This window comes from Capsaspora owczarzaki (assembly GCF_000151315.2).
Source record: "Capsaspora owczarzaki ATCC 30864 unplaced genomic scaffold supercont2.15, whole genome shotgun sequence".
Taxonomy (NCBI): Eukaryota; class Filasterea; order Ministeriida; family Capsasporidae; genus Capsaspora; species Capsaspora owczarzaki.
Window position 1 is genome coordinate 710,652 of NW_011887306.1, and position 21,318 is coordinate 731,969.

General features: G+C 52.9%; 6 protein-coding genes and 2 non-coding genes across 8 annotated transcripts; 3 read left to right on the top strand and 5 right to left on the bottom strand.

The window, feature by feature from the left end:
* Positions 1-583: 583 nt before the first annotated feature.
* Positions 584-5,189, bottom strand: CAOG_07403 (hypothetical protein). Its single transcript, XM_004343212.2, has 3 exons — positions 5,087-5,189; positions 4,444-4,951; positions 584-4,346 (listed from the first exon to the last, which is right to left on the bottom strand). Exons 1-3 carry the CDS (start codon positions 5,177-5,179, stop codon positions 667-669), a joined length of 4,281 nt encoding a protein of 1,426 aa, XP_004343262.1. The 5' UTR covers positions 5,180-5,189; the 3' UTR covers positions 584-666.
* Positions 5,190-5,318: 129 nt separating this feature from the next.
* On the bottom strand, positions 5,319-8,362 carry CAOG_07404 (hypothetical protein). The gene is made up of 5 exons (XM_004343213.2): positions 6,469-8,362; positions 6,139-6,271; positions 5,881-6,041; positions 5,678-5,784; positions 5,319-5,575 (listed from the first exon to the last, which is right to left on the bottom strand). The coding sequence occupies exons 1-5, from the start codon at positions 8,209-8,211 to the stop codon at positions 5,392-5,394; spliced, it is 2,328 nt and encodes a 775-aa protein (XP_004343263.2). The 5' UTR covers positions 8,212-8,362; the 3' UTR covers positions 5,319-5,391.
* A 1,519-nt stretch (positions 8,363-9,881) lies between these two features.
* On the top strand, positions 9,882-15,131 carry CAOG_07406 (dash peptide; the record flags this gene model as incomplete). Its single annotated transcript, XM_004343215.2, has 18 exons — positions 9,882-10,096; positions 10,181-10,252; positions 10,407-10,481; positions 10,591-10,671; positions 10,749-10,817; positions 10,897-10,971; positions 11,032-11,103; positions 11,231-11,305; positions 11,387-11,458; positions 11,529-11,600; positions 11,667-11,738; positions 11,825-11,905; positions 11,992-12,063; positions 12,150-12,221; positions 12,335-12,483; positions 12,590-14,574; positions 14,697-14,772; positions 14,890-15,131. 18 exons carry the CDS (start codon positions 9,882-9,884, stop codon positions 15,129-15,131), a joined length of 3,627 nt encoding a protein of 1,208 aa, XP_004343265.2.
* A 119-nt stretch (positions 15,132-15,250) lies between these two features.
* Positions 15,251-16,897, bottom strand: CAOG_07407 (tRNA dihydrouridine synthase Dus2; the record flags this gene model as incomplete). The annotated part of the gene is made up of 2 exons (XM_004343216.2): positions 15,251-16,813; positions 16,874-16,897. 2 exons carry the CDS (start codon positions 16,895-16,897, stop codon positions 15,326-15,328), a joined length of 1,512 nt encoding a protein of 503 aa, XP_004343266.1. The 3' UTR covers positions 15,251-15,325.
* A 759-nt stretch (positions 16,898-17,656) lies between these two features.
* CAOG_09826 lies at positions 17,657-17,727 on the bottom strand. Its single transcript has one exon. It is a non-coding gene; the product is annotated as a tRNA-Gly (tRNA).
* Positions 17,728-17,968: 241 nt separating this feature from the next.
* CAOG_09831 lies at positions 17,969-18,039 on the top strand. Its single transcript has one exon. It is a non-coding gene; the product is annotated as a tRNA-Gly (tRNA).
* A 725-nt stretch (positions 18,040-18,764) lies between these two features.
* On the bottom strand, positions 18,765-19,250 carry CAOG_09084 (hypothetical protein; the record flags this gene model as incomplete). Its single annotated transcript, XM_011272515.1, has 1 exon — positions 18,765-19,250. One exon carries the CDS (start codon positions 19,248-19,250, stop codon positions 18,765-18,767), a length of 486 nt encoding a protein of 161 aa, XP_011270817.1.
* A 631-nt stretch (positions 19,251-19,881) lies between these two features.
* On the top strand, positions 19,882-20,752 carry CAOG_07408 (hypothetical protein). The gene is made up of 2 exons (XM_004343217.2): positions 19,882-20,198; positions 20,398-20,752. The coding sequence occupies exons 1-2, from the start codon at positions 19,933-19,935 to the stop codon at positions 20,564-20,566; spliced, it is 435 nt and encodes a 144-aa protein (XP_004343267.1). The 5' UTR covers positions 19,882-19,932; the 3' UTR covers positions 20,567-20,752.
* Positions 20,753-21,318: the final 566 nt, after the last annotated feature.

Genomic DNA, 21,318 nt, shown 5'->3' on the forward strand with positions numbered 1-21,318 from the left:
AGTGTCAGCGGGCTGCCACACCACATCAAATAATTCTTTAGATCGGAGATCGGGACAATGGCTGGTACGGGCAGGAGGAGCCAGAAGCTGAGAGAGTGCATAAGACAGTTCAGCACTCGGTTTGGACATGCAAGAGTTTTTTTTTTTTTTGTTTTTAATTTAACCAAGTGTGCTGGGGCTAATCGCCCTCTACTGCGGCCCGATTATTGTTTGACAAGATGAACCCGCAACAGAATGTAGCAGTGGCACAGATTGAGGGCTGGGAAAAGCTTGGCTGAGAAATCACACCGCGACACAAACCGCTCCTTTTCTCGCTCCGCCCCGCCGTCCAACGCACTTCCGCTGCGCCCCCGACCCTCGAGTACACTGATGACATGGTGTAAACCACACAATCAGAGCACCAGCGGCGGAAAGCGACGTAGGACACGGTGGTGGATATGAACGACATATTTTGGGGGTTTCATGCTACCTTTTAAAACAAAAAAAAAAAAAACAGCCCCTTATATGTCAAATGCACATGTTTGAGACCGAGCTTGTTTTTTTTTTTTTTTTTTTTTTTTTGTTTTTTTTTTTTTGTTGTTGTTTTTGTTTTTTTTCGGGAGACATAGCTGTTTGTGGTAGAAACAAAAAAAATGAAAATCTATTTTGCTCGCTTCATGGCACCATTCACATCCCGTCCTGACGAATGGCATGGATGCCAATCCCAGAAATCAAAGCAAGCGAGCGCCGTTGGACCGGCAACTCGACAACATCCATTGCACCGACATCTGGAATGTGTGCAATTGCGGACGAGTGGTGGATGAAAACTGCAGGAACAGCCGGAGGAGGCAGTGGAACCTGCCGAAGGTCGCTCAGTGGAGTTGTGAGGGGAGGAGTCGAAATGCGCTCCAGCCTGGACAAATCTCCAATCATCCAAGTGTTGATTCGCTGGTCGATCGATGCAGAACGCAAGACCAGCGCGCCTGCAGAGCTGCGCGTAAGGTGTACGCTGGTGACTGACGAGCTGTGGCCTTGACTGGTGCTTCCAGCACGCACCTGCGTCACAGAGAGCTGGTCGCCGGTGGCAGACAGCGCCAGATCGACGGTTGACAGGACGATCGAGTTGTCATCGCCGCCAGTGGCAACGCAAAGTCTTGTGGTGCCCTCCACTCCGGTCGGCAACTCTACCAGACTCAAGCTGTTGACGCCAGATTGGTGTGCTCGAACTTGTGCGATTGGCGTCATCACTGCAGAAAGACCGGCTGCATTGGCGCGACTGACATTGGGAACACAGTGCCAGAGTATCACTCGACCGTCGGTTGCAGCGCTCGCTGCCAGCAAAATTTGAGTGCCATGCTGCTCCAAGTTGTGCAAAGCAGCAAGTTTGACCACAAGAGGACACCTCTGGTGCAAGTTGGAAGACGAAAGGTGAACAAACGCTGCACCTTGCGAGCCGGCAGCCTCGCCAATCAGTCCAAGGAGCCGAACCCACCCGTCAGAGCACGCAACAAGAACAAAAGTGTCCTGGTGCTGCCCTGATAGCGTAATTGCGTCGATAGAAAGCAGGCGCACAGAGGTGGAAGACACATCATCCTCATTCGCATCGAATTGGCTCAGTGATGTTAACAGAGAGGGTTGACACACTGCCAACTTGCTGAATGCGACGGGAGGCGACAGGGACTGCAGGGCTGTCGACTCCTCGGCGAGCAAATCAGGTAGCCGAGCGGGGTGAATGCATACCCGCCACGCAACCAAGGCGCAGTCGCCTCCAGCCGACAGCAACAAGGAATACACTGGTCCGACAGTCGGCTGTTGAAGAATGCCAGGTGGTTGCCACGGATCCGGCAAGCTGGCCAGCGTTCGAACAGCACCCGCATGGTCAGTGACCCTCAGCAACAAGCGCAGCGGTCGGAGCATCTCGGCCGCCGCCGCCGCCGAATGCCGAGGAACAATGCTTGCGCCAATGGTAATAGTCGTGTCTTCGCCACACGCAGCAAACAGCACCACATCGGAGTTCCAAGCGGGTGCAAGGGGTGGAGCAGGAAGAACAACCACACTTCGGATTTCACGATGATGGAAGCCACGCAACAACAGACCTGCACTTTTCGTATCAGCAGCAGGCATGCCAGCCGTTCCGGCCAGCCCCGATGCAGATGAAGAGGAGGAAGCAGAGGACGAGGCCACGCCTGGGCGAGCGTGCACAATGCGGCATTCAAGTTCATCGTCAATGAACATTAACAGCCAACCAAACTGGCGATCAGCAAGCACGTCCCAGCAGGTCGAGGTCAACAAGGGAATGCGCGCCAAGGTTTCGCCACTGGCAATATCGGACAGCACAAACTGATTCACAGCAAACGCCGCCACAAGTCCCGCCGCCGGCAGCGCTCGCGACAATGCCGAGCCCGCTTCCCCTTGCATGGCTGGCACAAATCGCTCGCCAGGATTCCGGGACACGAGGCGACTCGAGCAGTGTCGGATGGTCCATGGAAGATCCGCAGCGTGGAGGGCAACGTCTACGACATGCTGGTGCAGTTTGAGCTGGGAAACCAGTTCGCTCGGTCCAGAACTTGAGCTGGAACTGAGCTGCTGTGTCGAAAGTTCCAACTCGTTCAGGAAGCCATCGGCTCCAAATGTGCAAAAGCGGGTCAGAGCGGCGTCGGGTCGACTTTCAGCGACAACGAGGTGCGACAGCCGCTTGTCTCGACCATGAAGGCTAAAGATGGTAGCCAACGGGAGATACAGGCTTGGGGTACCAGCAGGTTCGGTGGCAGTCAATTCATGCAAACAAGGCTGTTGCAGCAAGACGTTGCGTTTGCTGGGAAAATGCTGGTGAGTCTCGGTGACGGCGCCGCTGGCCCGCGTCAGATCAAAGAAATGCAACGAACCATTCGCTGCACCAACAGCTACAATGGACGAATGTGGCAGCGAGCAAACGGTCGACGGCTTGCCAGCCAAAGCGCCTTCTCCCATGCAAAGCTCGCCACGACGCACCAGCTCAAGGAGGGTCGTGTCGCCCAGTGTCACACGAACATCCCACCAAACAAGATGCGCAAAGTTGCGCGCGTTGACCACAAACAATGGCAGCACACCACTTGACGAGTCGAAAACGACGGGAGCGCAACGCTGGTTGTCGGGAAGGAAGGCGTGAATCGGGGTGAACCGCTCCTGCTCGTATCGAACTGTAGCAAGCAGGTTGCAGCTAGATGGCGAGGCCGAAAACGCAATCATGCCAACGGAAAGCACGCCATCGGCGGCGCCACAAACGAACATGCACAGCTCGTCGCGATCGCCTTCACGCCTTGGTGTGTGAACAATGCAGGCAGAAACGAATGCAGCAGAGAAAGACACACCATGCGGCTCAGCAGCCAGCAACAATTGGTATGTGCGGCTCTCAAGGAAGAATGCAAACAGGTCGCCACGCGCGGAGAGAATCAGCGCCAAATTGGCCGTCACAAAGACACAATGTCGCGGCGTTTCGGGGGTTCGCGGCCGCTTGCGTTTTGTGCTTGTGTTTGATGGCTGTGGAGGAGCATTGCTTGGAATCGGCTGTTGGCCTGGGTATGGGCATGGCGCAATCCACGACGCACCCGCATCGCTGTAGACGGTGGTGCTCCGCTTCTCTCGCTTGCTCATGCGGTGCGCAACAACAGAGCCAGGAGTACCATCGGCCGTCGGAAGTTGATGCGAGGAAGCAGCCTGTGAGTACAACCGATTCAGTGACCAGGAACGGATGGTGCCATTCTCCGTGCCTGTGACGGCAACACAATCGTCCAAGGTCTGCGCCTCGTGAACAGCAAGCGACCAAATGTTTTTGCCGTCCCGGCCCTCTAGTTCTAGGAGGGGCGTGCCGGTAAAGCTCCATACTCGGCACGTCGAGTCCTCGCTGGCAGACACAATTCCAAACGACGTGAATTTGGCGCTCCAGACACGCGCTCGATGCCCAAAGAACGTGGAAGTAGATTCAATGACTTGCTTTGTTGTGCTGGCTTCTTTGAGTGCAGCAGCAATCGACCACAATCGAACGGTACGGTCGTCGGAGACTGAACACAACCGCTGCCTGGTGGCGTCAAAACTCACTGAAAACAACACACCAGTGTGCCCCTTGCATTCGACTCGTGCTGGCGCAAACACTAGTTCGACTGCTTGAGGATTGGGACATTGCCGAGCAAGCCGCGGCGGGAGAACTGTCTGCGAGTGATTGACGTTCGGGTCGCGTTGCAAATTCCAGACGAGAACCGAGTTGAACACGGTGCCCGTGGCAAGCAACAGCGAATCCAGTGTATCGCCGCTAAACCTTGCGCAGTAGTTGATGCATCGTTCTTGGCACTGGATGTGACGCAACAGCGTCTGCGATTTCCAATTCCAGACTGCCAACGTTTGAATCATTGTTTTCGTGTGAGAAGCGAGGTGTCTATGCATTCGTGTTTGTTTTCTCCGGTTGGCTTCTGTTGACATTGACCTTACCTTGAGCCATATTGTGCGCGAGTGCCAATGCGATCAGCGCGTCGTCCTGCTCGTGCAGCCATGCGGCGTCCAGAATCCAGTCGCACGCCTCGGGCAGCGTCGACACGCGATCGACGAGCAGCACTATTGACGAGCTACTACCTGCATCAGCATCACCAGCATCATCATCAGCTCCACTGGACGATGACTGCGGTGGTGCTTGCCGGGTCGCCACTGTGATGAGCGCGCACGACTTTTGGCCAAACAGCAGCAGCGGCTGGGCAGCGTCTTGGAACGGCGCAGGTCGCGGGCGTGCAGCATCACGATGACCGCGTCGGATGCCATGGATGCGCCACGAGCCGCGCTCCCCGAGCGGATCGAGCAGCAGCGGTCGTCGCCGAGCGTGCTCAGCCAGGCCAATGTTACTGGGATCAGCATCATCCTGCACAGCGCCGTCGCCAACGTCCCGCTCGCTCCACTCGACGACAGGCACTCGCTTGCCACCGCGCGCATCAAACGCAAGCAAATGCTGGGTGGCGCAACATTCAAAACAACGCAGCAGAGCACGCGGAGATTGCAAAAAACACAGTCAAAACCCAAAAAAGGGAACGATTTCTCAGAGATTTGGCGCAAGAAGCAGGGGTTTTTGAATATCTTTGTTTACAGGTCCCATCGCGGCGAGTGCAAGCAGCCGATCGCCGAGCTGGATTGTCTCTAACGTGGTCACTGGTGCCGACAGACCAACAGTGGCAGACATTTTGGGGGGAAGAAAAAAAGTGAGACTGCGCGCTTGATTTCAATTCAAAAACGAGCTCAAGCATCAACTACAAGATGGGTGCGATCTTGATTCGGTGATCAATCGCAAACCAAAGAAGGATGGAGTCAAAGAGTCAAAGTTATCAAATGTCGCTTTTATCAAATATCAATCCGGTTTTTTGCAAAAATGTTTTCAAAAGCGCTTTCCAGCAATTATCGCTCAACCTTGGCAATCAACTCGTCGCAAATGACCACCAGCTCTTGGTTTTCCTTCTCTTTGGCTTGCAATGCATTCTCCAGACTGGAAACTTGCATTTCGGCCTTCTTCAGCTTGGCGTTCGCGACGGCCAGTTCGCCGCGGTACGTGGCGTTGACCTTTTCAATCGCAGAGTTGGCACTGTTTGATGGCGACAAAAAGAAACAAACGGGGAGCCAGTCAATACGGGTATGCTCAACAAGCAACAGGACAGAAGGGGTGCTGCTGGAGCATGAAACTTACGACTCGAGCTTCTCCTCGGCATGCGCGCGAAGCGCTATGTAACGCTGATCAGACTGGATGAGTTCTTGCTGACTTGCTGACAGAGCTTGCTTCAGCGTCTCCTCATTCTGAGCGCAGAATTGAAAAAAATCATGAAACAAAAATGAGATAAAAAGTTCGGATCAACAACAAAAAAGGGAGCTCCCGTTGCGAGTATCTCTCACCTTCCGGTAGTTCTCAAGAACTTCTTTCAACTTGTCGTAGCGGCGATGCAAGTCCGAGAAGGCAGTCTCAGCAGACTTGAGATCATCAGCCAACTGGTCGCGCTCCGCTCGGAAGCGATCGGATGCGGCATTGTTGTCTCCCCTGGTCAGCTCGGCGTCCGCTGCAACGCAACAAACGTAGGCATCGGTCAACAAAAAAGTTCGTTCATATGCGCTTTGAAGAACTTGCCCGTGTACGCAGAAGAGCGTCTGACTTACAGAGCATCCGTTGCATGGTTTGCTCGTACTCGTCCATCACAGCCGTCAGTTGCTTGTTCTTGGTGGCCTCCGCCTGCAGCTTGCTGCGTAGCCGTGTGCACTCTGCCTGAAGCAAAGCGGTCTCTTGTGAAGACTGCGATCGCCAGGCGTTGAGTGAGTAACGAACAACAACAAGAACAACAACAACAACAACAACAACAACAACAACAACAACAACAACAACAACAACAACAACAACAACAACAACAAAAACAACAAAAACAACAACAAAAACAACAAAAACAACAACAACAACAACACAGACACATCTAACCATTTCGAATGACTTACCTGCTCGGAACTTTGGGATTTTCTCGGGCTAGCTGAAGCAACATCGGTAACAGCTTGCACTTTGGTTGTGCCGGAAAGCACAACTGATGCGGGCTGAGCGACAGCGGCTGGGAGCGCGTTGGACAGCGGTTTGGTCACTGCTGTTGATGCAGGTGCTGCTTCTGCTCCTGCTCCAAACAAATCCTTGGCAACAGCCGTCGAAGCAGGGGCATTTCGATTGAGAAGGTGCGCAATAGACGCGGGAGGTCGAAATTCAACCTCTCCATCGCCTGGTGAGCTGATGACATGCGATGGAACTGATGTTGATGTTGCTGTTGCTGCTGCCGCCGCTGACGGAAGGGCGTCGGTCATGGGCACTGGTCGTCCGGGAGTGTCATTCATAAGCTGGTCTGCAAGGGATCGCTGGCCTGGTGGTATCACGGCCGAAGATGCGTTGCGCGACGCGTTCTCTGCAGCCGATCCAAGGCCTTGAAGTGGAGGCAGCCCGCCGCCGGGGCTGTCAGGGTCTGACAATGGGTCGAATTTAACGTACAGACTTTGGCGAAGCTTTTCACTGCGCACTTTTGCCGCAGCTGCGCCTCCGAATCGCTGCTCGAGCTCGTCAACGTTAAAATCGTTGGTGGCGCCGGTTGGGTACTTGCGCAGTGCAGTGCCCGGCGAATAGAACTGCTCCTTGCTGGGATCAAACTCGTCTTGGGCGGCATTGTCTTCGACCACTGGCGCAGCGAGGTCCCCACCATCGAGAAGACTGACCTTTGCAGTAGTCGCAGCTGGAAGTGCAGACGAGGCCACTGTACGTGAAGGACCGACTGGGGTGCCAAGCAGGTTTACAGAAATGTCAAGAAGATTGCTTGGAGCCGGTGCGCCGTTCGTGGCAGCAGGGCGACCGGTCGCAGTCACACTCGAGTCCAAGCTCGAAACGGGGGCGGAATCAAAGGTGGGCTTGAACGATGACGTCGTCGAACTGGTGGGAGCGGAGTCGAACGACGGGTTGAAGGACGATTTCGTTGGCAGTGTCGAGTCGAACGACGGGTTGAAGGATGACTTTGTTGGCGCCGTCGAGTCGAACGTTGGCTGGAGCGAAGAGGCTGTAGACGACCCATTTGAGACTGGATCTTCATCAAAAGTCGGCTTGAACGACGATGCAGTTGGCTTGGCAGCACCCAAATCGAAGGTTGGGTTGAACGAGGAAGGGGAGGACGACGAGAAGGGTGTCGTCGAGTCGACCGTTGGCGTGATCGTCGCCGCCTTTGCAGAATCGAACGAAATGGAAATCTCGGCAGCAGCAGCAGGAAGGGCTTTGGTTGTGCCAGTGCTAGCAGTCGAGGCACTGCTGCTGGACGGTACAGCAGCAGACTGCTCAGCAGGAGCATCGGTCTGGATGACGACTGGCGCCTCGCTGGCCCCGCCGAACGAGACGGCAAACTCGTCTGTCTCGCCGGATGCGGCTCTGGCCTTGGCGGCGGCGGCAGCGGCGGCCTTCTTCTCCTTGAGCGCAGCCATCGCAGCCTCGCGGCGTGCAGCAGCAGCAGCTGCCTTTGCAGCGCGCTCGTCGGACATTGCCGGCGCACCAGAGCCAGCAGCAGCAGCAGCAGACGACGTTGCAGGTCGACGTGCGGGTGCAGCGCGGGCGGGACTGGCGGTCGATGGGGCAGACGCAGCCAGTGCAGCCGCGGCCGTTGCATCGTCAGCGTACTCTGGGATTTCAAACTTTTGCCCGCGTGAGATTGGAAGCTCGTCCATCGTGACAAAAGAAGATCAGATTGAAAATGAGTGGAGGAGTGAGGCCTGGGGGGGGGGGAATTTAGAATGTGTGCTGGTGCAAGGAACGAGATAGAAACAAAAACAAGAGCCAGGAAGGGAGGACGGGGGAAAAGTGAATCAAAAATTGGCGCGAAATTGAAAAAAAAAAAGTGAAACAACTGTTTTGCTTTTGAAACAGCGAGAAAAAAAAAAGCAGAAGAAGAAGAAGAAGAAGAAGCAATAAAACAAGAAGGAAAGAAGGGAAGAAGGAAATTAAAGGCATTGAGGGGAGTAAGTGAAGCAAAAAGGAGAAATGCTGGAACAGGAGGGATAGTGCAATCAGTCCTTAGTGAAACTGGTTGTAAGCGAGAAAAAAAAAAAACTCAAACATACAGTGTTTCAGATGAGAGAGGAAGCTGGTTGTACCGTCGTGAACTGTTGCCGCATGAGTTGGCGATGCGCAAGCAGAGACAGAGAGGGGCAGTCTGTTGGTGGCTTGTGAAATTGCAAAATCGATCGATTTTGGGTTGGCGAACTTGAAGGTCAGAGTCCAATCGTATCGAGAAAATGTTCGAGCCCTCTATCAAACGAGCTTTGAGGGCTTGACTGAGGGAACAAGGCAATGCGGCTAATTGTGCTGGTATATTTCAGGAGCGGCGCGGTGATGTGAGTGTCCCAAGGCAATGTCCAAGCAACGGCAGTTGAGTTGAATGAATTTTTCCACAGCCGTCCGTCAGCCGCAAAGAAAGAACGCTAAGACTCACTGGGCTGTATAAGCTACATCTGTATGTCTGAAGCAGTTACCGACGCGAAGAGCGGTAGGAAGGGCAGAACAGAAAAAAAAACGAAAAATAAAAAAGGCACACAAAAAACAAAGGCGAGCCGACAAAACCAAGAGAAGGCAGGATAGCGGCTCTCCTCCCATAACGACGTTCACTTTTGACCAAACTTGGTTACTTCTCACTTTATTAATCCTTCGCATCCGTTATGCATCAAGCCCTCACAGTAGGGGTTGCCAACAACAAACTGGTACACAAGCATTTCACAAGCATTATCCTGTTCACACCTTCTCATTCGATCGCTCGCTCACATCCCGCATAATCGGCGCGGTAGTCGCCCGCAAGTGCAAAATTCATCTCTTGCGATGCTTTTATTTTTAGTGAGATGAGGGAACCCGATGGCAGCCCTTCCTCCTTGCTGCAAAGGGTGGGAGCGAGACAAACGAAAAAATGAAAAAGAAGGCAGACTTTTTGTAAACACACCTCCGAGGGTTGGTCTTGCCCCGTTGCTCCTCCTGCACTCACTGTGATGCTGTCGCACCGCTCGGCCATGGTAAATCTTGTCCTTTGTACTTGCGATTTTACACCCAACCGCGTACTACCGCTTGCTTCTCTTTCACCGAGCAGGCGAACAATGCGCGATAAAGTATCAGACCAGAACAAAACAACCGCAGTCCTCATTTTTCGTTTATTTTTATTTGTTTGGTTTTTTTTTTTTTTTTTTTTTTTTTTTTAGTTTTCTGGTACTTTTCGTAAGCCCCTCATCTCACTGGAGTCCTGAATGGCAATCTGGCAGCTCATCCGTTGATGTTATTGCTGTCAATGTTGTTGTCCACCGGCGCGGCACGCTCTGACATTGGAATCCTCTGTTGTTGCTGTTGCTAGAACGAGATGATTTCGCATTCTGGTGCCACAATACTGCTTGTGGTCGCTACCGCGTGGCTGGCTTTGATCCGGCCAGTCCTGGGCGCCCAACTGATTGCATGCAACATCAACACCTGGGTTTCCATCGAATGCTCCTGCAACTCTGCCTCCAAAACCGTTGACTGCTCCAACAAGGCTGCGACACAAGTGCCAACTGGGATTCCGACGAATACGCAAGTCTTGTAAGGGCTTGCGTTTGGTTCGCCGCTCCGACCCCACTCCCTCCGCCTCTCTCTCACAGACAATGCATCTGGTATGACTACTAGAAAATTGTCCAACAACCTTCTGACCAGTATTCCGGCAGGATTCCTCGCTGGCTCTACCGCAATGACCATTGTGTACGAAGGGCTTGTTTGTATTTCGGCTATTTTGGCCTTTCGAAAAAACCAAACAAAACCAACGTTTGGTTTTTGCCTGCTGGTTGTTTTTACCGCGCGCTCACTTGCATGCTTTGGTTGGCTGCATGTGCATAAATCATGTCTCTTCTGATAGTGATTTGAGCGACAACCCTACGCTGACAAGACTTGTAGCCACGCAGTTTTCCGGCATGCCCAGCTTGACCACTCTGTATGTTTTTGGTTTGTTTGTTTTTTGTTTTTTTGGTTGTTGATGTTGTTGGCTGTTGATCTTGTCAACAGTTTGGTGTCTCGCTCCTTTGCTCACCCGTACACCACAGCAACCTGCAGAATACTTTCACCCCTGGCGTGACGACTGCGTGGCCGTCAAACTTGTTTAACGGCGTGCCCGTCACAACATTGTAAAAAAAAAAAAGAACTGTCTGTGTGTTTCGACTTTGAAATTGTCGTCGTTGCCCACTCCATCGGCTTGGTACAGAACGATTTCCAACAATGGCTTTCAGATGCTACCTGACTGTTTGAACTCTCTGACCTCGGTCACGACGCTGTACGCGATTTATTGTCGCCGCTGTTGATTGTGGACTCTGCATTGGTTCTAACTTGTCCCTGCTCTCAACCATAAACAGGAACATGGACTCTCTCTCCCTCCTGTCGATGATTCCGCCCGGTGCTATTCCTGCATTGCAGACTTTGAAAACTCTGTAGGGATGATCACATCTACCCTGAACGGCGTGATGACAACTCACTTTGTGCAATTCCAGGCGAATGAGATCGTCAGTGGTTACCTCCATTCCTGCGAGCTTTTTAAACAACATGCCAATGCTTACAACAGTGTAAGAGTTTTGATTGTACTTGTTTCCACTGCGGCGCAGGTACCTCACAGGTCTTTGTTCATTTGTTTTGTTTGGTTGGTTTGTTTTGTTTTGTTTTGTTTTGTTTGATCGTTTTTGGTATGCACAGGGACCTGAGCGGCAGTTCCCAGCTCACCCGCGTGATGCCTGGAGCCTTCTTCAACGTGCCCTCGCTTGCTGTTGTGTAAGGCATTGTTGAACTGAAAGCCGAAGCAACCACCCCCGATGCTGACTGACTATCTTTTTGATACTGCTCGCGGCGTAGGGACTTGTCCAACACCAACTTGTCTACGATCTACAATTTGACATTCAACGGCGTGCCATCCCTTACCCAGCTGTAAGAGTCATAGCATTGTATGCTGCTAAAGTGCTTGGCCCGCGCCTCATCATCGCCGGCGTGCTTGTAGTGACTTGTCAGATTCCGGCATCACGAGTCTTGGATCCGATGCTTTTGCAGGTGCTGCCAATCTGCAAACCCTGTAAGTCTTTCAAGCACTGCCTAGCTGAATCTATCAAAAGCTTGCTTACATTGTTGAGTCAAATAGTTTGCTGAAGAACAATCAGCTCAGTAATCTTCCAGCGGGAGTTTTTCGAATGCTGCCGAGCTTGACTACGCTGTAACATTTGGCGCTTGCGACGTTGATGGCTGAGTCGCTGCAGTCACTTGTCGCTCACATTGTCGCTCACATTGTCACTCTCGCAGGAATCTGGCGTACAATCAACTCACGACGTTTCCAACTGGCGCGTTTGATCCAATGGCCAACATCTTACCTCTCCTCTCCCTGTAAGCGATTCGCCGCTTTCTTGTTGATTTCTGGTCGCCAGGTTTGTTTCCAAAGACATGAACTCAACTTTTCTGCTGAACTTTAGGGATGTCTCATTCAACCAGATCACGGATTTGCCTCGCAACGACTTTGACCGCTTCACCAACTTGAACACGCTGTAACTTTGTGAACGAGAGCTCTTGCAGTTGAAAAGTCGTAGGCATTTGGTTTTCTCACATGTAAAGAACAATCTGAATCTGACAGTCTGCTGCAAAACAACCAGTTTACTACGATTGGGTATGGAACATTCGCTCGTCTCACTGCGCTGTCAACCTTGTAAGTGGTGCAAGATTCTCGGTTGTTGGTTGTGCTTGTGAAAAAAGTTTTTTCGTGTTCAAACGAGTGTTTTTGATGGTTTTTGGGGGAAAACAAAACAAACAACCGGTTAGCATGCTGGGATCGCCAGTTTTGCAGGTCACCCCACCTGGCCTCTTTCAGGGAAAGGCGCCATTCGGTAACAGTACCTTGATCCCGAACGCCTTTCCAGGCTCGTCTGGAGCACCTCTCAGTACCTTTGGCACCGCGACGCAGTTCACCCGTACGTGCGCACACAAATGGAATAAGCTTTGATGTTCCTGTCTGCTCATCTCGCTCGTGACAAATTTGAACAATGCCTCTCCGCGCCCCCTTCCCCTCAATTACAGCTTGCAGTCCCGGCTGTGCAACCTGTGCGTCTGCTTCCCTGTGTTGCTCGGAGTTTTGCGCGACCTGTGGGATTGTGGGCTCTACAACCGCTTGCACCAAGTGTTATGACGGATACGTCCTGAATCAAACCACTTGCTATGCGGGAGCATCGGTCGCGGCTGCTTCGGCAGCTTCTCGTAGCTCTGCGTCGGACGCATCATCAATCTCGGCCATGATAACTTCGCTTGCTAGCAAGGCGTCTGCAGCATCTCTCGCAGCCCCGTCGTTGGCATCAGTGGCGTCGTCAGCTTCGGATGTCGCAGCCTCGTCCCTCGCGAACGTGGCGTCAATGACATCGTTGGCGAGCTTATCGGCTGCGTCGGCAGACCTTGCTGCATCCTTGGCCTCTGTTGCCTCTGCTTCGGCAGGCGCTGTAGCAGCTTCGAGGGCCTCTGCCGCATCTGCAGCTTCCATCGCGTCGTTGGCTTCTGATGCCACGATGGCATCTGAGGCAACAATCGTGTCTGAAGCCACAATGGCCTCTGAAGCCACGATGGCCTATGATGCCACTAGGGCCTCGGACGCAACGATCGCGTCGGACGCAACAATGGCTTCAGCCTCGAAAGCCACCATGGCATCCTCCGCGTCGGAAGCCTATGAGCGATCTGCCTCCCTGGCTGCTACTGCAAATGCACAAAATGCGGGGACAACCGACTCCATGGGTCTTGTCGTTGGTGCCGCTGTCGGTGGTGGTGTCGCGCTTGTGCTGCTTGCGATTTTGGCGCTGCTCCTCATCCGTCGCCGCCGTCGCAATCGTCAACCGGGCCACGCTGCATCCCAGTCGAACGTATCCAAACAGCACCCCGATGGTTTGCCCTTGTATGAGCTTTCACGTGTGGCCGAAGAGGGCAATGCCCCTGCTTCCAAAGGCAAGATCATCCTGTACGACAACCCAACCGCAGGAGCGTCGGCCGAGGCGCACTACACGAGCCTTGACCAACCCACCAGCAACAACAGCTTGCTGTTTGCTGCTTCCTACGATAATCCCAAGTCGGCCAACTCGACTGCCTCAAGCAACGCTGCAGATTCGTCGCACTACACCGATCTTGATCAAGCCAATGGAAATGGAAACTTGCTCTCCGCGGTCTCGTACGACAATCCCAGGTCGAGCTTCACCAAGAAGAGCTCCGACGAAGGCGCTCCCACGATGCATGCGAGCGATGCGGTGTCAAAGATTGATGGCCTTCCCAGCTCGCCAGCTCCCGTGGTACAGCTGGGTATTTACGACAACAGCAACAGTCTGCCCAGCGAGACAAATCGACCAGCAACCGCACCGTCCACGGAAGAAGTCGTGCTGCTCTCAACACCTAAGGTTGCGGAACAGCTTGAAACTCGCGTCTACGACAATCCAAACGGAGCGGTGGCTCATCAGTTGCGTGCCGGAGTGCTGCTTGGGAGTGTTCTCGGTTCGGGCGAGTTTGGCGTTGTGATGCGCGGCCTCCTCGACGCGACATTGGTCCCTACCGATGCCATGTACTTGATTCGGGACAGCTCCAAGCCTCAGCTCGAAGTGGCCATCAAGCTTCTCAAAGAGGACGCGTCCGAACAAGCGCGGAACGATTTTATCGAAGAGTCCAAGGTGATTGTGCAATTCCGAAGTTCGTTCATTGTGCGAGCAATTGCCGCTCTGCTAGACACGACTCCCTTCATGTGCATTTTGGAGCGCGTGCCGTACGGCGATTTGCGTGATGTGCTCGTCAAATCGGAAGCAGCCAGGTTTCAGTGGACTGCTGGCGAATTCGCCCACGCGCTCGCTCAAGTTGCGTCCGGTCTGAATTACTTGGAGTCGGTGCGGTTTGTTCATCGCGATATTGCTGCGCGAAACTGTCTCGTTGGAGCGTCCCTGTCGGTCAAGATTGCCGATTTTGGGCTGTCGCGCTCGTTGGAAGCCGATCAAAACTACTATCACATGGAGAGCCGCGGACGCCTCCCAGCCAAGGCAAGCGTTGCGAGTGGGAGGGAGGAAGAGGGGGGCGCTTTGAAGGGTTGTGGTTGAAGTGATTGGATTGGGACATCGAGGTGGTGGCACTCACGGTCGTGTGAATTCTGATGTCAACAACCGTTCAGTGGATGGCTCCAGAATGTCTCGCGTACCGCAAGTTTACTCACCAAAGCGACATTTGGGCGTTTGCTGTGCTGGCTTGTAAGCCTCAGTGGTGTACATGTTTGGTGTCTCGTGTCCTCTGGCTCACCTTTTCTTTTTGTTTTTGTTTTTTTTTTGTTTTTTGTTGTTGTTTTTTTTTTTTGCCGCGGTTTGTAGGGGAGGTGTACTCGTACGGTGCGAGCCCGTACGGATCCATTCAAGGCCGTGATGTTCTCGCATACATCGAGACTGGCCGACGTCTCGAGTGCCCGGCGGCATGCTCAGAGGCAGCATACCGCCAGCTGTTGCAGTGCTGGGCTCTCAACCCGTCGGAGCGTCCAACCAGCAGCGATTTGCGCGACCATTTTACAGGCGCAGCGGTTGGGACCTTCCGCGACATTGGAGCTCTGTTAAAGTGATGCTATACATCTATAAATATTGTGTGAATTGCTGCTGTATGTCCTAGGTATAGAACAAAATACAATCTTGCGTGCTCTCCGAAATGTCGCGCTCGGTGAACGAAAAATGAAAAAATCAATGCGGCGATAAACTATTGATATTTCACTTAAAAAGGACCAACAACAAACAAGAGGCGCGAGATGTTGGAAGGCGGTCAGATCGCTGCTGGTGTAGATTCACTGACGACAGGGGCGTCGTTCTGGAAGACAAATTGTTTGTGTTCATCGTCGCCCCGAAGCTTGTAGCTCTGCGCGAATTGCGCCGCTTCGGTTGGATGACGGTGAAGCAGGTAGACCAGCGCAGCCGCGTGTTCAGAAACCTTTTTGCGTTTATCAAACAAGGAAGAGCAGAACTGTGTGCCAGTCTCAGGTTCAACAAGGCGAACGCGGAACATGCGATTGGCCTCGTCCGTGGTGAATTGAGGCCGATTTGCGAGAATATCAACGAGCGCCTTGGGATAGGGTTGAGGCCGCACAATGGTGTCTGAAAGGAAGATGAGCGGCATGTGAATGGTGTTTGTTTCGTGAAGAAGTGGGTCGACGTTTGTGGGGGTTGGATCAGCAGCATCCATCCGCATTCGCTTTGACGCGTTTTCAGTCTCGTCGGTGACCAAGCTGGTTGCATCACCGCTAGCTTCTTCGGACGAATTTGCACGTTGCAGATTGCGCTTGGCAGTGGGAGCACTCGAATGAGCGCCACCGCCAACAACAACAACGAGATCGCCGTCACGTTCGCGCTCGAGCACGGCTGCAGCGCGGCGCCGCTCTTGAATCGCCACAACTTCGGCGGGATCGATGCCCAAAAACGGGCACATGGCCGCGTGTGACTCGCACTGGGTAAAGCCATGCGGCGTGACCCATGATCCGTCGTTGGCCAGGGTGTTGATGCAAAACTTGGTGTTGCCAGATGGATTGTCCCACTCGATGCCAGTGCGCAGGAGCTGCCGGGCCATTTCCAGGCGAGGAACAAGGGGTTCGGGACGGAACACTGACGGGTTGTTTTGGGCAGCCCGCGCAACCATGACCGAGGCGCACCCAGTCCGCTGTCGGAAGGCCTCAATGTCGTCATGCGACACAATGTCTAGCGAGCCGCCGTTGGCAATGACGGGGATGGATAAGGCATCGACAATCGGCTTGAGCATATCGGGGTGTCCAGGCTCGCGAGGGCGCTCATGCGTCAATCGGCAGTGCACCGCAAGGGCGCTCACGCCGGTGGATTCAATCATCTTGGCCAGCGCGACAGTCTCTTCGACCGTTGCCAACACGCGAATCTTGCAGGTGACATGCACGTGCTCGCCAACGGCAGCGACGAGCGCCGTCAGGATGGCGTGAATTTTGTCGGGGTGTTTCAGCAGCGCAGCACCCATGCCTCCGTCGGTCGAGTATGACTTTGGGCAACCCATGTTAACGTCGACAGCAAGCACATCATGCATCACTAAACGGGCAACGGCGACCGCACGCGCGGGATCGGCCGTCCCCATCTGGAAGACGAGCTTGCCGCGTTCCGCAGGACAAGTGCGAAAGATGACAGTGCCGTCGGGCTGCACAAAGTCGACAGAGTGCAAGTGCGGGTTGTACGTGCGCTTTGCACGAATCATTCGGTGGTCGATAATTTCCTCAGAGTAGACGAGGTCGGCGCCATACTGCAGTGCAAGCAAGCGCGACGGCAGCGTACCAACGCGGACCATCGGCGCCAGCATTACCTTGTTTCGGTAGTCGTACGGCATCTTGCGCGGCGGCAGTAGCAGTGACGAGTGCTGCTGCTGGTGTTGTTGTTGTGTAGCGGTTGAGGATGCAGAGGAAGAGGAGGCCGCTGACTGTGAATTGGACCCATCCGCAGATGCAGCCGAGTCAGCGTGTTCGCTTGCTGCTGCTAGTGCAGTCAATGCATCGGCGAGTGCTTGAGGGTTGGACGAGGTCGGAGCGACGGCCGAATCCGCCGCTGACGCTGAAACGAGCAGCATGGCGTCATCGCCACCGGGACTGTCGAAGGCGGGCGTCGGCGGGGACGAGCACGAAGTCATGCCAGTGGTTGCGGTGTGGATGGCAGCGGTAGCAGTGCGGCAGTGTGCGTGGAGTGACCTGCGCAAGAGGGCTGGTTGTGGAACAGCGGAAGAAGCCTCGTGGCGGCAGCAGGCAGCAGCAGCAGTGGCAGCGAAGGCAGTGCGCAGCGGGGTGGGGGTAGAAGAGGGCAACTGGTGTGTGTGGAAGCAGCGGAGGCGGTGCAGTGACCCAGCAGCAGCAGCAGCTCGGGTTGGATGCTGAAAGATGTGACGAGACGCAGAGCTGGAAAGCAGACTCCAAACCGATTGCATTGAGACTGAGCGCGTTTCACCCCGTTTTGTAGAGATGATGGTGAAGAATGACGTTTGACAGGAAAAACAGGTGGGTGGAGTCAAAGTACTGCGAATCTGAGGTTGTTGGTAACAAAAAAAAAAAAAAAAAAAAAAAAAAAAAAAAAAAAGCGAAAAGCAAAAGAAAAAACGTGCGAACGCCGAGAATCGGACTCGGGTCAAGTCGTTGGCAACGACCTATTCTGCCACTGAACCACGTTCGCATTTCTTGATGTTTGACCTGCTGGGCAATTGGCGATATGATTCAAAACGGAGCTGAACGGAAAAAGGAACAGCAAGACTTGCAGTGTCTTTCCTCGTTGTGCTATCATTTTCCAATCACAAAGTAGCATCACTAGTTTCAAGCAAAGCAGCTCGGACACTGGCAATTTCAGTTTCAATCTGCCAGCGGCGCATGCTACACTATCCTGTACTCGCTTGCCCGGCAGATAAACAACAAGAAATGCGAACGTGGTTCAGTGGCAGAATAGGTCGTTGCCAACGACTTGACCCGAGTCCGATTCTCGGCGTTCGCACGTTTTTTTTTTGGCTTTTTTTACTGCTTTTTTTTTTTTTTTCTTTTGACTTGTTTTTTGCTCCTGGCCCAAGGCTTCGCATGGTTCAATGCCTCCAGGTTTCTCATCATATCCATTCATTCGACAAGATATAATCATGCTGTACAAGAGCAAACGATCGGTGCAAACTACAGTGCAACTTTTTCACAAGTTTTCGACAAGAATCAAACCCCTGACTTTGTACAGCTCCAGCATCTCTTGGAGACCTGATACACCGACTTTACCGTGCGGGAAGTATTGGCAATATTGTTTACATTGTTGTTCGAGCGTGCCATCGGTTGTAGGGAGCTTTTTTATGTACCTTGCATGCACACCAAAATATCATGGTTTTGTTGGAGCTCGCTGTGCATGTATACATGCATAGTGCACTCTTTCCCGCTGATACTCGAGGATGTTGTACTCTGTGTGAGACTCCGATTCCCACGGGTTGGGGCTTAGAGCTATTGGCCAGGTAACGTCGATTGATTGATACAAAATGCGCAATGACAACTATCCAAAAGCATCCAAATACACCAGAATATGCTAAATCCTCATTAACTACCACCGGCTAACCTCGCCGGCTGGACGGACGCAAACTCGGGTCCTGACACTCTACTCCATCTCCGACAGACCTCCGCTGTGCTGGATACGGTATTGCGGCTACACCGCACAGAACCAAAAACACACTTCCTACAACTTCCCCATCGTTACACCAGCCTGACAAAACACACACAAATAATATGAACCAACAAGCTTGTTCCTTGACCCAAGAGGTAGAGACCGCCTAACTTGTTCATGCGAAGAGCACCTTGCGTCTCAACAGCCAAACGCACGTATCCATGTTCACAGCCTTCTTCAATCCCAGCTCTGGCTCTCCAGCACCTTTCCGTTGGACCTTCTTGTCCCAGTGTTATGGAGACCAACCAGGCATGGCGATTCCTTCGACCGACTTGTCCTTCCATGACCGACCGCGTTGGTGGAAAACCCACATGGCTTCTTCCAATCTTGCAACTTGACGATCGCCTCCACCCGAGGCGCGTCGACGTCTTCACGCGTCTACGCTCTTGGGCGACTTGACTACACTTGTTCATCTCGCGGCTGGCGGCGCGCGCGAGGCCTGCTACTTGGAACACGACTCGGACCAAGCAGCGCGAGACCGCGTGGACCTGCACTTCCTTCGACCGCCACAGCATCAGCGGCCGAGTGCCAGAGTCCACCTCACCATCACCGATCACATCCAACCGACGTCAGGTGGCCCTCATTGATTGCGCATTATGTGAGACTCCGATTCCCACGGGTTGGGGCTTAGAGCTATTGGCCAGGTAACGTCGATTGATTGATACAAAATGCGCAATGACAACTATCCAAAAGCATCCAAATACACCAGAATATGCTAAATCCTCATTAACTACCACCGGCTAACCTCGCCGGCTGGACGGACGCAAACTCGGGTCCTGACACTCTGATATCATGGGATGATGTTTACTTTGATCTGGTTGCTCTGGTTCTGGTTCAAACCTAGAAATGAAATCGGAATTGGTACCTCGCCTGAAAACGTATGCAATTGACCCGGCACAAGCGATGATTTTGATGCCATTGACTGCAACCATTAGGTCGCACCTTACCTCACTCACAAGCATTACAGGCAGTGTTTTTCTCACAGAAGCGGGTGCGTTGAAGCTCCCAGTCACCGCATCTTGAGCTGTCCTGCATTTCTGGTTACAAAAGTGCACCACTACCGAGCTTCCCCTCGCCATCCGCAGCACTTCCATCCTCCAGCTACCATCATATTCATGTCCAAGAATTCCACATCAAGTTCCGACCAGTCTCGTTTGATTTTTTTTTTTTTTTTTTTTCCTTTCGTACTTTCACTCGATGTCCGTGGCCATTCGCTGCATTTCCGGCCGTTCAGCGGGTTTCGCCATGCAGAGCCCACTCTACGCGTCCTGCCTCGCGTCGTCGTCGTCGTCACCATCATCCTCCTCATTATCATCACAACACACATTCAACACGGGTCGCCGCGGCCTCGCGAGCGTTGCAGCTGCAGCGTCGCCAGCATCGTTGCCGTCCAAGCGTGATACGCTTCGGTTGTATCGCCACCTGCTGCAGACCGGACGCAAGTTCCAAGACTATAACTACCGGTAAGGCGCATCTTGTCCTGCATGTTGGGTGTGGACTCGGGGCCGGACAGAGCGTCCAAAATCAAGCTAGTATGACGCCTCTTCGTCTTGGCTCAAATGCACATGTTTTTGACGCGACTTTTCTCAGACAAAGCCAACAACACACCGCAAAACCTTGCTAACATTTCATGTTTGGTTGGCAATGTCTGAATCACGGCAGAGAATACTCCCTTCGCTTCATCCGAGATTCGTTCCACGCAAACGCCGGCGTCACCAATCCTGAACAGCAAAAGGCGCTGTTTGACAAAGGAAACGCATCGTTGGCAATGCTGCAACGCCAAACAACAATCAACGCCATGTTCCAGCACTCGCCACTGGTCATCGAGTAAACACCTCCCCAGGGACTTTTGAAAGCTGGAGTTGCACTGATCCAACTTTGTTTTGTGAAGTTACCGCTGTTTGTTTTTTTCTGGCTTTCGTTGCCAATATTCACTCAGTGGAAGTGGATTGGAAAATGGGAGCGACCTGTGCGTTTTGTGTTTTGACAGAATAATAAACACATTCAAGACCGAACAATGCGCACTGAAATGGCGATTTTTTTGTTGTTGTTTTGGAAATTGTCTGGCAAGTTCCCCGACCCTCCCGCACCCACTCATGGCGCTCCATCGAGCATCCAGTACATCCTGGATTCATCTGTGGTCCTACCGAACAATCCCACTCTCCATTTTCTCAAAACCGTTGAGAATTGAACGTCATCCAAATCTCTTCGAATTTGTTTTTTTTTTTCGGTCCTTCCTCCAATTCTCTCAAGCACTCACTCGCACGGAGGGACCAGACTCGGAAGAGTATCATACGCAGCAACAGATACATTGGTCAATTCAGTAGTTTTGCACCCCAAGCAGTATACTCGACCGGTTGACTTTTTTTTTTTGTTGCCAATCTTTGCCAACCAATCGGTACGCTCGAAATTTCATTGCAAAAATTCTAACCCTTTCTCACCAGCTCCAAACGACATTGATCTATCTGGGTTGGTTTCCTGTCCTCGCACCTACAAGACTATGACTGTTTCTAATTTAGCATATGACACTGGGGCGTGCTTGCGCGTTCGCTTTTTGTTGCAGGTGCAAGGTTTTGCCCAATT